Raw genomic sequence first — 16,351 nt, forward strand, 5'->3', positions numbered from 1 at the left:
TAGCCTACTCAACATGTAATACAGAACACAGAGTCCTTTCTCATGCAATGTCAAGCTTTTTACAGCTCATTTACACATTGACTTATCCTTCCTTCATGCAAATGCACAAAAGTCAAATGTTCAGGCAAGAGTTTGGTAAACTGTAGCTTTCTTTAAAATTGTCACGACTGCATGGAGACGGTGTCTCTAATTAGGATGCATCCCACAGCGTATCCCAACCAGATGTTTCACTCCAAGGCAGCAGCTGTAGCAGCCAGCACTGCACTTTCAGCAAGAGTGTATGTTACAGGATGAAGAAATCTAAAAGTGCTACCAGCAGGCATTTTTAGAGATGGCCAGAAGGCCAGTGCTGATGCACACCTGCAGATGTTTCTTCATGACACTAGTGAAAGCGTGCTGTGCTGACGTACGCACATGGGATGGTTGCCAAGACAAGCAGAGCCCCACAAACCCTCGTGCCAGCACTTGGTATTTCATTTCAACCAACTCTATGTTATCACACAAGGAAGGCTGGAAGAAAAGAAAAAAAGAAAAAAAAAAAAATCTTTCTGCAGCCTCCTTCTGCCTTCTCCCTGCATAGGAAGATATTAAATTCTAAATTTAGTACCTATGAGTTGCATTATCAACTCTATGTCTATGGATCACCTATTATTATTATTATATACAGTATACACACCATCTGCTTTGCACCGATTCAGAACAGGGCAGAGTCAGACCTGTAATGGACGCTTATGAAAAGTCAAAATACTGACTATTCTGTCAGGTATTTTTAAGGATCAAAATAATTCACTGTGTTCAACTCACTCAATGATCAAGTTTTGCACCACAGCACTGTCATATTGTCCTCCTGTCGCTTTGTTTAAACACCTAAGTACTAATGTGTCAGTCACGATCTGCAATGTACATTTATACAGAAGTGTTTTGCTACTTCTCTGTTCCAGTTTATAAAGTCTTCAGGATTCCTCATCAGACAACAGACATAAATAGCCTAGCTGCTTTTAAACATACATGCACCCTGATGAAAAGAACATCTGAAAAATAACATATACTGCATTTATGTTATTTAGTTTTTTTAATTCTTGCAATAGCCAATGAGTCAGAAGTCTGATGTAAAATTCTGTAAAACTTAGGCGGCTGGGCAAACATCAGTGTGGTAAATACTGATCACATTTGATCAAAGAAGTCTGTCCTGGAAGAACTCAATGTGCTTATGCTGAGCACTCTCCATCCTGTCCCCCTGACTTCCCTCCCAAACCCTGACAAATATTTGCAACTCCCAGTCTCTCAAATGTGAGTGAAAAACTGTCTAGTGAAAGTCACAGCACATCATCATGTGATGCTCAGAGTAGCTTCTGAAGTAGAATACTCAGGGTATCAGATGCAGCTGGAAGAACTATGATTGATTTTAACTACAGCATTATTTTAGGAGCAATATTCAGAGTCCAGAGGGAGCACAGGTTCTCAAATCTTTGACCTGCAGCTTCATCCTTCTATGATTCTGCCATCTATGCAATTAACATACTTCAAAGTCTGCATTGTCTCTATACCACTACAACCTAAGTTTAAGTTCATTGCAGCTGTACAAGCCCATCATTTGATCCTTTCACTCTTCCATTCCGGCAAGCCTTTCACTCTTTGCCAGGCAACTGAAATACATGGGCCTTTAAAGTATTCAGATATCTTCTATTTAAACAGCAAGTATTGAAAACACTAGAAATCCCTGCAGTCGAGGTCTCCATTTGCCCTGTAAGACACCACATAAACAACCATTGCAAGCTGTGGTATGCATTCTGAGTGGTAACAATCAATCACTAAATAGCAAGTTACACATCACTGTTTGACAGCACAGTTTCAAGAACAGCTAAGTTACTACTGCCAGATCTACTAAAGGCTGCAATCAGTAGTATGAGATACTTCCAAGGAAATGGGGACACACACACACACACACACACACACACACACCACAGAGAGAATCTGTAAGGTTAAACAGCAACCAAACAACAACAGACCCCACATATTTATGTTCAAATGTATTTAAATTTGTGGATGCAACATGAGCATCTCGCTGTTCTTCAGTTTTCACAAGAACAATTACAAAAACCTGTAATATTAAGTGCTATAAGAGAGTGAACATGCAGAGTGCCGTGACCAGACTTGCACTGCTACACAAGGGCTGGCTGGCACTTTTAACAGAGAAGAGGTGGTATTTGCTTTAGAGCACCAGCTAAACAAGCTACTTTGGTTTCTCGAATGCTGTTTTTGTTGCAGGACAGTAATGGATCAGTGAACATGTGATAACAAATGATGTGATTCCAGGATGTCAAACTGCCCCACGGCAAAGCAGCTTTAAACTTCCTCTTCACATGATCAGATTAACACCCAGGGCTACATAAAAGCTTAGTTTTCAAGTTTACTTTTAACCACGCGTTCATGCTTTAAAAAAAAAAAAGTCTACTACAACTTTCTCAGGGATAGTTTAGGAAACTACCCTGCCTCTTCCAGCAAAATTATCCCACGAGAAACCGGATGGGAATTTTTCTCTCTGCCATCTCACAGACCACAGCTATCCTTCTCTACTTCGCCCCTTTTATTTTATAATTTCTACCAAACTCATTCACATCCTCCTCCTGTGTTTTCATCTTTCTAAAGCTCCCTTGAGCAGCCCTGCAAAGGCTACAAAAGGAATGCAGAACGATTCCTTGTGTGGACGTGGTGGACCAACCCGAGCTGTACTTTGCTTAGTTTGGCAGATATTCCCAGTATTATAAAAACTGCTTTTGCACACAAATATTCTGTTTGCAAAAGTATCTCTTCCCCACCACCTTCAAAAAAAAAAAAAAAACCAAAACACAAAGACTGTCAGTACACTCTTTGCAATGTCTGAGTAATTGCAAAATACTTGCGATCCTCTGATATTCCCCTGTACGAAAGCACTCAGGAAGCAGCCATGTAGCATCTGGCTGTAATAACCTGCAGGGCTTCTGTGGATAAAGATTCTTTCCCCCAGTGCTTATTACAGATGTTTATGAAGAGGTAATCTTAAAATGGGGTCAAATTATTTAATTATGTTTCTATTTTGTATGACAGATGTAAGGCTAATGAGCTGAGAATTAATTTTTGACAGGAAAAAAATTAGACCATCCCAACCAGAAAGAATAAGAAATTCCTTTAGAAATTACTAACTGAAAGGCAGGTGTTGTACACTTGCTATTATTCTCTTTTTACAAGACCAAGTTCTATTCATAAAGCCCAAAACAATGTAAGTTTTGATCAGTCATCTACTTTTGTTAAATCTATGTATTTATATTCATGGTCCCTCCTATGGCTCAGATAATACAGTCTTAAACAGGAACAAAGTTCCACTTACTACCTCGTTCAGCCTTCCATTCCCCAACTCACAGCAGCCCAAGAGCTGACTGTAGACAACTGGGCCTGACTGAACGCAGGCTGTGCTGTGTGTGGGCCTGGCAGAGCATGGCTTCCCGAGCAGTGGGAAGAACTGGGTAAGACCCAGTTCTGCAACTCATCTTCTGGTGGGCTACTACTTCAAAGTCAGCAGCAACATGCTGCTCCTTACTATGTAATTATTTAATTTGAGATTACCCCTTTAGATCAAGAGTAGATAATGCTTATCCAAAACCTCGTATTTCTGGAGAAGAAAATACCCTGAGATAGCACCTTCTGAAATGAACTAAGGAACAGAGCTTTCTTTCAGAAAAACTGCTGAAAGTAATTATTTGACCTGCGTTACCAGATTCTTGGGGATCCACAGCTGCTTCTGAGGGTCCTGGAAAGGCAACTATGAAAAGAAAGCCTACTGGCCTGAATTCAAGTATGTTTATGCACACCATGTAAGAGTTCCCACTACTACAGGAAATTTTTACAGGATCCACAAATCCTATTTGAAAACCACAGATTTAAAACATATCTTCCAGTAAACAAGAGTTTTACTGTTAAATATACCCAGGAAGTTTCTCAACATCTTTTTTCTCAGCCTGTTCACTTTCTTTGGCCACAGACTTCTTGCCACTCTGCTTGCCAAAGGGAAGATATTTTGATACAATCTATACCATCATTATAAGACAAAATTGATAGATATTAGTTGTGTGCAGTCACTATGGGATGCAGCCTACTCACAGTGGAAAGCCCACTCTGTCGCACTCCCACCCCCAGCAGACTCTGTTCACAACAAAAAGATAAAGAAAAAAGTCCTGCATGAGAAACATTGACAGTGTAATGATGAAATATGGTAACACTTACGGTCAAGTCCGTTGATGTATCTCATTGTAATTTCACAGTGCCCCCAAACTGCACTGACTATGGGGTAAAGTTTTTTCCCTTTTAGTCCCCTGAAGGCCACTCCAAGATATTGTCCATCTACCATGAAGCTAAGTGTCCCTTCATCCATATCCAAAACCACCAGTAAGGAGTCTGGGAGTACAAAAGACTCATCCGGTTCCAAAAAGACAGGATACGTGACCCCAGGCTGGTTTTTACAGTTGTGGTAGAGTTTGTTGCGTCCCAGATCCCAGCCCCATGATTCACTATTGCTACCAACCAACGATGTGTATCCCACTGAATGCAGCGGAGCTTCGGCCGTGGAGACGCCCACCACAGCATGAGTTCCCCGTTGCCTCGTGGGCCAGTGGATTTGCCAGACATGCAGGCCTCTCGTGTAGCCGACTTTGCCCCGGATGCAATCTGTGCTTTGGGCAACTGGGTGTCTATGAAAAGTGAGTTTATCATCTTCCTTTACAAATATATTTAAGGAGCGATCTTCATTGTTCCAAGCATGTTTATACTGGACCTCCAGCTTGGCAGGGGGCATATCCAACAGCATGTCCAGTCGCGCTGGCTTGCAAAAATCCGGGCCTCTCAGCTCTCGTTTAACAGGTCTATAAGGGGGCTCCCTCACATCCACAGACTTTATGCTCCCTGAGATTTTCTGGCCCATTGCTTGGCTGCAGATTTACAAAGGAGAAAGAAAAGTTGACTTTGGCCCAACGTTACCTCATGAAAGCACTTTTACACTGAGCCAGTGACCTGACAAGCTGACTGGATTTAGTTGTCCCGTTTGGAGCTTTTTAGCAGCAATGTGTTCACAGAAAAAATGCTCCTGAAAGAAAGCAGAAAGTTTCCAGTTAGTTTAAGAAAGCCAACAGAAAACCCACAGCATATTTTTAAAGAACTCCTTCTCATCCCTAGTAGCTATTTGAAACACCAAAGTTGACAATTCACCACTTTTTGTTCAGGATCCTACAGCACGAACCAGCCTGCCAGCAGGATACTGAGCCGACCAGCGTACAGAGTGCAGACAGTCATTTCCTCCAATTCATAATAGGATGCAGACATTCCCCACCTTCTGCCCTTCCACCTATTTTGTCTGGCCAAGTTCACAGCAGTCCTCAAGAAGGCGTACACCATTCCCCAGCAACAGTGATAAACTTTATGTTCAGCAGTAGCTTCACTTTCACTTACGCTTTTGTTTCATAGCCTTAGAAATATGCACTATGTCAGAATCTCCTTTTATTTCTAGCTGTTCTCTTCCCTGGGCCCTGGCAACAGGGCTTCAGCTTCTGTGCCGTTATTCAAACACATAAAAGCAAATGGCTGCAAAATGTAAATGTTTCCTTTTAACATACCCTGTCCTTAAATAAAAGACAAGACAAAAATTCAACAAGCTTTAGTTTTTTTATAAAGGAGCTGGAAAAAAAGGAGAAAAAAAAAATAGGAGGGAATGAGGGAAGAGGAGCCATGGAAGGATAAACGAAGTTTCAGTTCTTTGGCAGACTTTTCTAATGGGCAGCTACTACAACTGGGTATATTCTTCATGGTACTGGACAGCAGGCTAATCCACATTTTCTGCATTTCAGTATTAGGCTGATGAAAGGGACTGGAACACAGGAAGACACATTAAAGGGAATACATGATTTTGAAATGTATTATTTCTGCACTTCCATAGATAAGCATGGTAATTTATCTGGAAGTGCTCAAAAGCACCTAGGAAAGATTCTTTGCAGCCTGGAGAAGTTAGATTCCTTCACATTTTAGAGCTCAGGTAGAGTGCAAAGGGCAGTCAAGAACCTCTAAAAGTACTAAACGAATAAAAATGGACACAAAATCCTATAAAATCAAGTAGATGATTGACATGTGATCAAATAAAAGTATCTGCACCAGCAGACATACTTCTGTCTTCTGGTAAAATAAATGCCAAGTCCAGAAACACTCAAATATAGCCGAGTAGACCTACTCTGCTTATTTACCGACAGAGTGATGAAGTGTTTCAAGAAGCAGCAAAAATCACCAGACTCTCAAAAGTCTAGGTGACAGCTAGTTTTCATAAAACACCAAAGAACAGACAGGGGCATAAATGTCTTGTAAAAAAGAAGTGTTGCAAGACTTTACTTGGTAAATCACAAGTCCACGTTCTTCCTTTTAAAGAACTTCTACCCCAGATACACTGTCCCATTATAAAGATCATTTCTGAAAGAAGATGAGTAAGAAACATGTACTCACAATGGAAAGAAATAAAAAGAAGTCTAGGAAAAGAACACCTGTAGAATTTACCAGCCATGTTTTAGAAGTGAATGAAGTCCTTATTTACCATGACAAATACCATGTACAGTGTTTTCTGTATGTATTAAATACAGAAATGAAACCATGCCTGTGTTATGTGAAAATTTTCTTTGCAAAACAGTAAAGTAAAAAGTTGATTTTCAAATCCTTGTGACAGTCACGCTACTATATAAAAAAGTCTTTTCTGGTGGCTGGTCCCACATGGGTATATGTGTACACCTCTTTGCACCTAATTTTAATCTTTAAAAAATCAAAATTAAACATAAGCCCCCAAGCCCCTTATATTATGCTTGCAGGAGGATTCAGAATAATTCACATGAGCTTCCCACATGAGATCAGCTTGAACTATCCTCCCTCCTTCTTTCCAAACCATGTAAAAGAAATCTAAAAGTTTAAACAGTAATTAGATTTAAGATGATGCTTGCCATTTCCACTATTGCAGAAGCACTCATAGGTTTTTTCAAAGGTACAATGGCAAAATTGGCCCACCAAAGCAAGTTCAATACTTTATTCCACACTAATAATCCTGGGGGAAATGAAAGAGTGACACTAACACACACACGGGGAAACAAGAGGGAGTAAATGTCATCAGGTAAGCAAGCTTTCCTAGAGGACACATGCTCAGGGATTGGGTAGTTCCTTTTAAAAAGGTGCCTGATTGTTTGAGCTTGAAACAAGGGTATGAAAAGGGAAAATGTCAGATGTTCAAAGGGAACCTCAGTGATTTATGTATGAGATTTAGCTCTACGTGCCTTTGAAAATTTCCTCTTGGCCGGGGAAGTCCTCACTGCATCCTCCTGTATCACTTCCTGATCACATGAGAAACTAAACTTGGCACAGATGTTTAGCTGGAAAATCACCAAGAGATTATAAACACTAAAGTGACTCACTTGGCAAGCCACAGACATTCTTCGTATTGTGCCCCAACTGTAACATAAATAGGATTCTAATAGATAGATTGGTAATCCAGAGGAGTAAAATCCATTATTATAAGTACCTCGATACAGGCACAACTGTGCCTTTACTCTGGGATGCGCTCTAAGTACTTCAGTTTGAAACTATATCTTAGAATATTAAGTCTTCCTTCACACACAGACATTACCACATCATTTAATTGTATAATGTAGCATTTTGCCAAATAGCTTTGTATGGACATAGGGCTGAACAATACTGTAAAAAGTTACTGATGCATTGAAGATGCAGCAGTTCCTAAACAGTGGTACAGCTCAAAAGATACCTTTCATCAAATACTTTCTCCCACCCACCATATTGCATCCTAGTTCTGCATAGCTGGTAGCTGTTCTCAGCTTCTACTAGAAGGCCAACTATAGCCACACTAATCCCATACAAGTATCAGTGGACTTGACCAAGTAAATGCAAAAAAAACCAACCCCACACCCAAAGTGAACATTTAATCATTTGTACTGGTACGGCAATAAAGGTGTAACCCTGTGCTGGCTGTGATCCAACAGCTCGGATTGCTGGTGCTTAGTAGTAGTTGACATGAAAACTTTATATGAGGAGGCAGTGAGGGATCACAATGCATGCCTCCTGCTCACAACCCATACAACATTAACGTGAGCTCCACAGGGAGTGACTCATGCAGAAAGTCTTCCTGGCAGCTCAATGGTCCCACTGCTTGCTTGCAGGAGCAACCTGTCTCAAAGCCAAGATCATCTATTCCCTTTTCTCGTCTGCATGCTGTCCATTTACACCAAGCAGATGGCAGAGACCCACGCTGAGGCGAGGAACAGCAGCAGAGGCATCACCTTGTTCTTCACCCTGTCAGAAGCTGCAGCTGGAGGACTGCAGCTTACCAGGGCCCAGCCCACCTCCACTGACAAATATCCCCGCCCTACTTCCACAGGTAACATCACGCTTCCGACACAGAAGCCTCAGAAACGTCACACTCGCACTCTTACTGTCAGGATCTCCAGGCAGCTTCTCCCCACGGAGCTGTGCAATTCTCACGCAGCACAGGCTGTTGGGAAAGCAGAGCACAATGCTTGCAGGGGGAAGCAGAGCAACTACCAATTCATCTGGCAAATGTACTCCAAACTGGCTTCCTGTCTGCAGGACTGGATGGCTACACCACACGCGATCAGTAATAGCTGTGGTCAACCTGAAAGGATTATTTCTTTCAGATTATGTACTATTCAATCCGTATACAGAAATATTTGGTTGTAAAACCTTTTTACCACCTCCTGAATTAATAAAAACTTGCCAAAGCACAGGATCGTCATTCAGTTGCTGTGACTTTTTGTAATCTTATACTACTTACAGAAACTTAGATTTCCTTGCCTGTATCTTCTCACTAGACACATAAATATTCTGAAATTAAAAGAACATGCATTTTCACTGTATAGTTTTGCTTTGAAGGTTTTCCCAAAGCTTTGCTCTTCCAGTAACTCCGACCCACTACAGGAGTTAGGAAATAAGAAAACATTTCCATCTGGCTTAATATATGACCTCTCCATTGTACGTGTTTAGTGTGTACAACTGAAACACTAAGTTTCATCCATTATCCCTATGATAAAAGATTTTGTGGAAAATAAAGTATTTCCATGGGAAATGAAGAATCACCACATTAGTGCACTCCTTCAGCAACTGGAAATCTCTGGTTGAGAAGACTGTTAGTTTTTGTAACCTGAATTATTTTTGTCTCAGTTTCACATTCATGCCACGTTTTGTCAGGATATGATGATTAGATTAAACGTACTGTACAAGAACAAGCCAACTCCAAACAGGAAAAGTGTGTCAATGTCGCTTAGCAGCGTCCTTATGCAGACTGCCAAAATATTTCGGGAAATTATTCACAATAAAAACACAAACGATACCTACCAGAGAAAGGCTTGCTGGGACATCACTTCGCTGTAATTAAATAGGGTGTGTTTTTTAACAATGCAGTATGTTGGCATCAGTAGAACATAACTGCTGATAAAAGAAACATGCCTTCTGCAAAGTCAGCTTTCAGCCTTCATAGTTACATTTCCCTCTGGATTATGAACTAGATGTGCAGAAAGCTTGAAAAACATGCATGAGAAACGACACCACATAGATGCAATTCAAAACTACAGTAAGAATGTGCTAAGGCTTAGGTTAAGTCTGCTAAGTTGACACCTACCAAAAAAGTGAGAAGCAGCTAGGTGAGTCCCAACTAACGATATTGGTCAGTGAAACTGTCTAGCAGAAAAAGCAGGGAAGGTGATCCCTCTAGCTACCAGCATTCCAAACTTCTACACAGCAGTTCCCACTCTTTTTGCTATTGACTCTTGTTGTTTCCTTCCTGCAGCCAGACCTCACTGTCACCTCCCCTGCTGACCTGGGCTTTGTCATCAGCAAGCAAGGACTCCTGAATGTTAAGAGAGTTGCAACAAGAGGCTCTGAACCAAGGCCTGCCTCTTTTCCGTGGGCACCAAAATTGTTCATTCCTCAGATGCCTGAACAGAACCGATACCCTAAGTGTTTGAGTACTCTGAATCTAACCCTGGTCCTAATGTCTTTACAGAAGGAACAGGAAGAACCATAGAGTGGTTTGGGTTGGAAGGGACCTTAAAGATCATCCAGCTCCAACCCCCTGCCATGGGCAGGGACACCTTCCACTAGCCCAGGTTGCTCAAAGCCCCGTCCAACCTGGCCTTGAACACTGCCAGGGAGGGGGCAGCCACAGCTTCTCTGGGCAACATGTGCCAGGGCCTCATCACCCTCACAGGAAATAATTTCTTCCTTATACCTAATCTAAATTGATGCTCTTTCAGTTTAAAACCATTACCCCTCGTCCTACCCCTACACCCCCTGATAAAGAGTCCCTCCTCATCTTTCCTGTAGCCCCCTTTAAGTACTGGGAGGCCACTACAAGGTCTCTGCAGAGCCTTCTCTTCTCCAGGCTGAACAAGCCCAACTCTCTCAGCCTGTCCTCACAGGGGAGCTGCTCCAGTCCCCTGATCATCTTCGTGGCCTCCTCTGGACCTGCTCGAGCAGGTCCATGTCCTTCTGATGCTGGTGCCCCCCAGAGCTGGACACAGCACTGCAGGGGGGGGTCTCACAAGAGCAGAGTAGAGGGGGAGAATCCCCTCCATCGACCTGCTGGCCACACTTCTCTGGATGCAGCCCAGGACACGGTTGGCTTTCTGGGCTGCGAGCACACATTGCTGGCTCATAGTCAGCTTTCCACCCACTAATACCCCCAAGTCCTCCACAGGGCTGCTCTCAATCCACTCATTGCCCAGCCTGTATTTGTGCTTGGGATTGCCCCGACACATGTGCAGGACCTTGCACTTGGCCTTGTTGAACTTCATGAGGTTTGCACAGGCCCACCTCTCCAGCGTGTCCAGGTTCCTCTGGATGGCACATCCCTTCCCTCCAGTGTGTCGACAGCACCACACAACTCGGTGTTGTCAGTGAACTTGCTGAGGGTGCACTCAATCCCACTGCCCATGTCACCAACAGAGATGCTAAACAGCACTGGCCCCAACACCAACCCCTGAGGAACGCCACTTGTCACTGCTCTCCACTGGGACATCGAGCCGTTGACCGCAACAAAGAAGAAAAACACCAGCTCTGCTGTGCTGGGTGAGTTGATGAAGAAGGGTTTCTAAGTTCAAGAACAACAACTTTTACCTCTACCCAGACAATGTGGAGGCATGAGGCCCAGTGTCTATCAACTATGTTCCCAGTGTGCAAATGGCTACATAACCATGACAATACTGTTTTGAGGGGGACAATTAATTAAGCACACTTTTGGCACCCTAAAAAGATTGGCCAGCTTGGATTTGACTACAGATCCTGGTATCCAACATTGTTGATTTATTGCCCATTTTGAACAATGTTGGCTTCCTTTGTCAAACTGGGAATATACAGTAACAAAGCAACCAGCCAAAAATGCTTGGATACTCTAAACTATCCTGTGCTACAGATAAAATTTTATGCTGCATGCACACTTAGCAAATGACATTTAATATGTGGGGTGAACAATGCAGCAGTAAGTCATGACTTTTTCAGTTCCTGAAAGGAATGCAAATCCTGAAAATCCCAAGGACGTTCCTTTGCAAAGAGTAACTTGTTTTGTAATGTTACAAAAATGTAATTGTTTCAAAATTCAAGATAAGCTTGTTATTAAAATAGACTGTGCATTTAGCTGCTTGGAATTAGAATAATCTGACATACCACACCATCTGTACTGCCACAGTTAGAAGCAGTTTAGTCATATGATGAAGAATTCAGAAAGAATCTTGAGTAGCTCTGAATACAGCGGAATGTGTATTTTTAAATACTTCCATCTACTGTACTTTGGAACTGAGCTGATTTGAGGTTTTAGGTTGGTTTTATGCCTTCCGTCTCTCTGCATGTGTTTCTGGAATTTGTCTCTCTGGTACTGAAAACTGGTTTTAGAAGCAAACATTTATATTCTGAAGAAACATGAAAGATGACAAAAAACCACTTCAATTCTGTAAACAGGTTTTTTGCATAACGACTTCTCAGTTAGAACACAGCAATGTAATTTGAAAAACAAATACAGTAACATAATACAATAAAAATTACTTTTTTTACTATGCAAGTACTTTTTAAAACAGCAACATTCCAGTTCTAAAGTTACTGAAAGGAAACATTTACTTTTTTTTTTTTCAGGGTATTTAACAGGAATACCCATGTGGTTCGACAATTACCATAAGCTTACAGATGTTCAAGCTGCTACATCCCTTCTACCACTCCTTCCTATTCATTCTTCCCTTTTGTCTTGCAGCCACCTGCATTCAAAGGGCCCTGAGATGGATCTGCCTCAGAAAATTAAAGTGGGCAAAACCTTGTATTTTGTTTTGCCAGGTTATTTTCAGGTAGATAAGCCCTCTGATCTGACACATCAGACAGTCATGTATATGCTTGCTCTGGCATCAAGAGAGAACGAAACAAAAGAAAAAAGAAAGAACTCAAAGGCAGAACCATCTATTTAGGCAGCAGCATGGAGAGAATTTCCACAGTCACTTCAAGCTGCCCTAAGGGGCACAACTGAACTTCATGTCTAAATTCAGTACAGTCACGAGCTTCTGCTTACATCTTCCTCACCCTTCTGGCACAAAACCATGCATCTTTCATCCTTCAGCCACCCTTCTGTTACAGTGAATACCTTCCTGTCTTTCCTGAATGGCTGATGTAGCCATTTTGAATATTCAAGTGTCAGGGTTATACTAAAAGAGCAAATTAACACACGAAAAAGGCTTAACACTAAATTGAGAATTATGTTTTCAGCTCCACTTTGCATTTTACAGGATCATTTGCCATTTCACACTTCTACTCAGACATGCTTCACCAAGTACGTAATACCAATAGGTGTCAGACCACGTGAGATTTAAAGCCCAAGGAATAATTAAGTTTTAATGTTGTAATTCTCTCCAGTCATTACTAATTTTCACCAGCCTAACACTTTTTTTAGACAATTTGTTTTACATTTACCTCTACAGCTTTGTAGAGGATCAATACCCCTACAGCTTCAATTTCAAAAACAGAACATTCATTAAACAATGACCTCAGATGTGGCTGAATACCTTCCCACCACCTTTCTTCTGCTGCAATTCCTTTTGCTGTAATATACAGTGGAGTCAGTTGGCCTTTAAAATGAAAGAAAAGTTAGAAAGCCATAGATGAGAAGATGACTCCTGGAAAGCATCATTCTTCACTGTCTAGGCAGCAGCAAATCCCAAGGAATTTGCCAGAGACAATCCCTGAGCAAACTGAGGGAAGGTCCAAAGATGGTAGAAAGCGACAGTCACACAGACAGGACCTCCTGTAGCTTGACACAACTGTTCACCAGAACTTTATTGCAACTGCAGAAACTGCAATAACATGCTCTAGTGAAAATCTGGCCCCTTAGCTCAAGCTTCAGTCTTAGTGCATTATGTGTGTCAACATTTTCCAAGCCTGGCGAGTCTTTGTAAATCATGACAGAGCCTAGGTCTACAACGAGTTTTCTAGGGGCAGTATCATGATGAGGATGGGGGTAAGGAGGAACACCTACTAATAGCAGCTCTGTAGGCATCTACAGCATCACAAGGCTGTTGCAGACTTAGCAGACTCTACAAGAGATGGCTCCACTCTCACAGTGCCTGTCTATATGTTTTGCAGTGGATGATTCTAGTGCTTAGCCTCTGTATCATCTATAAAAAGACATTCACTAACAGCTTAAAATTTGCAATGCTCCTGGAATGGCCAGGATACTTTTGTCTTCTTTTGCTTCTAAGCCTTACTTTGTTTAATTCTCATTTGAATTGAAGCAGCAGCATACAGACAATACCTGTCAGATGCTCACACTGTTGGTGGGCCAGCAGCAAACCCATCAGATGCTCCAGCCAAAGCAGCCCATTAGAGGCCGTTCCTGATCTGACCTGGATGACTTTAATACTTCAAACAATGCTGCCAAACTGTAGTGACAAAAACATACTGTGCCTCTGGCCAAACACAACAGGCAAGAGTTGAAGACATTCTTCCCTCTACAGTGAGTTGAACAGACTGATGCAGAAGAGATGCCCAAAAGGGCTGTCTTGGACAAACCATGGGTGATCTGTTGTAGAGAAGCCACCAACACACACGGGGCTCAGGCTCATTCCCTCCACTCAGGATTGCCTTAGGAGAGGGGAGGACAGGGTTGGAGGGAACCCAGCCATTGTACTTGCACAAACACGTAGGAGATGAATACATGAGAACAAGTTCGATCCTGAACAAAAGCGTATTCTTTTGTTTAATAGGAAAATAGGCTTACACAATCACACCATCTGCATCCCTCCTAACTCTTCCCCCTTAACTATTTCAGTCAATAGCCACCATCAAATCTGACAGAACAGCAGCAGGCTCAAAGGTAACTGTTCCTACAGGAGAGGCAGCCGGAGAGAGGACAGACAGCTTGGAAGTGACCACATGGAAGAGCAGGCTGGGCTGTGAGTTCACACCTTGTCAAGGAACCCAGAAGAGAATGAGCTCACTTCAAAGCTCCAACTGCAGGCAAAGTGTCCTAAAGATTTCACATCAAGTCAGCCACAAGACAAATCCAGGAAGCAGTTTCATCAGTCCTGCAGATTCTAAAGTGAGTTCTTTTAAAGAACAGAAACTAAGTAAACACACTTTACATATGTCAAGGAAGCATCATCACCAATTCAGATTGTGCAGATGATTTTTTATTTCCCAGGTGAGGTAGCAAAGTTACATAGAGCTTTTGTGTGCTACCAAAAAGACAAACCAACTTCCTGATAAATAAATAAATGTTTTCTCAAAAAAACTCAACACATTTTTTTAAGCAACATCAATTAATTTCCTGTCTTAAACACACGCCTCTGCTAAAGCCGATCTGTCAGTAGAGAACAATTGCACAGACAAATGGGGATGATGGAGAAAGTAATATCATAGAAACAAACCGCCTGAGCTCTAAGCAACAAAATTGATTTTCCTTATGCATATAAAAAGCTTTCCTATTTTACAGAGTAGTATTTTTGCTTGTGTTTGCTATTAATTTAGGAAACAGAGCACTTGGTAATGCAGGAGAGGCTGGGAAAGGCCACAGGGCTTTAAGGAGTTAAAAGATTTACAGCCAGTTATGTCCCCATGTCAAGAGGCTGCTCCTGAAGACATAAGGGACGCCCTGGTGAGAACCCAGGATGGGTCTGGGTCTCATAGTGGTGAAGGCTACATGGTATGTTATTTTTTTTCTGGATCTTTCATTGTCCTAGAGACAGATTAAGTGGAAAGGCTGCCTTTTCAAACAAATACTGTTCTACAAAGTATCCCAGACTGCTTCCAGTGTTAAGATCAGAGGGCCTCCAACTAGGAAAAGCCATGGTGAAAGTTGCTACTCTGAGTAGCATTTACATCTCTTTACTGCTGACCTAACAGTGTACATCCTAGAAGAACTGCATGTTACAAGTGCCAACAACTCCAGGTATTTTTGACCACAGGAAAGTATTTTAAAAAATCCACACTAGACTTCCCGATAGAGATATGGATAAAAATAAATCAGGTTTGTGCCTACCTACAGGAGTCTCAACACAGACTATGATCTGTAAGCTCAAATGCAAGGTCTGCATTTCTCAAAATAACTTCACACTTTCATTCCCACTGCTACTCAGTCTTCCACAGAGAATTTTCTTTCAAGCAGCATTTTATTTGTAACAATTAATTACTAATTGTATTTCATTCTTTAATGCACTGAGGGAAAACGGAAAAATGAAAAAGACTGAAAATTATTTGGAAAAAAACCGTACAAGGATGCAAGTTTTAATGGGAATAAAAAGATATTAGTACTCAGTCTCTAGGTGTAGTGTCACTGAAATAAAATAACTAGCATCACATTCTGGAAGTCTCACGCAAGCTATACAAAAATGAGCACGCTCCAATTAATCTTTGCACAAAACAAACATATTCGATATTATTGCAAAGAATCTTCAAGACATCACCTAAATTTGCCAGACACAGATTCTCCAGTAAATCAGGCAGGCCCTTGCTTTGCCCTAAAGAAGAATATGCTCAGTCTGAATTTGAATCAGCAGCACCATACACAAAGAGAAAGCACATCAGTAAATCCAAGTTGAGCTCCATCAACAGGTGTAATATTAAAAAAAAAAAAATTGTATTCTGGAAAACCAAGTGAAACCCTAGACTGCAGTGGGATATACAGACCACCTTGTTGTTTTCCAGCATAATAAAGAATAGCAGTAACAACTAGAAATATCTTTAAAAGTAAGTGACTACCTGCGGGGGGGGGAAATCATTTTCCCATTGAATTATAAAACCA

At 41.6% G+C, this 16,351-nt stretch overlaps 1 protein-coding gene across 1 annotated transcript in view; it reads right to left on the reverse strand.

The window, feature by feature from the left end:
- Positions 1-16,351, reverse strand: part of SPSB4 (splA/ryanodine receptor domain and SOCS box containing 4) — a 94,741-nt gene that overhangs the window by 64,517 nt on the left and 13,873 nt on the right. The window contains exon 2 of the mRNA XM_074834529.1: positions 4,261-5,116. Within this exon, the coding sequence (XP_074690630.1) occupies positions 4,261-4,954 (694 nt within the window). The 5' untranslated portion in view covers positions 4,955-5,116. The remainder of the gene's footprint in view (positions 1-4,260; positions 5,117-16,351) is intronic.

This window comes from Strix aluco, chromosome 9 (assembly GCF_031877795.1).
Source record: "Strix aluco isolate bStrAlu1 chromosome 9, bStrAlu1.hap1, whole genome shotgun sequence".
Lineage (NCBI taxonomy): Eukaryota > Metazoa > Chordata > Aves > Strigiformes > Strigidae > Strix > Strix aluco.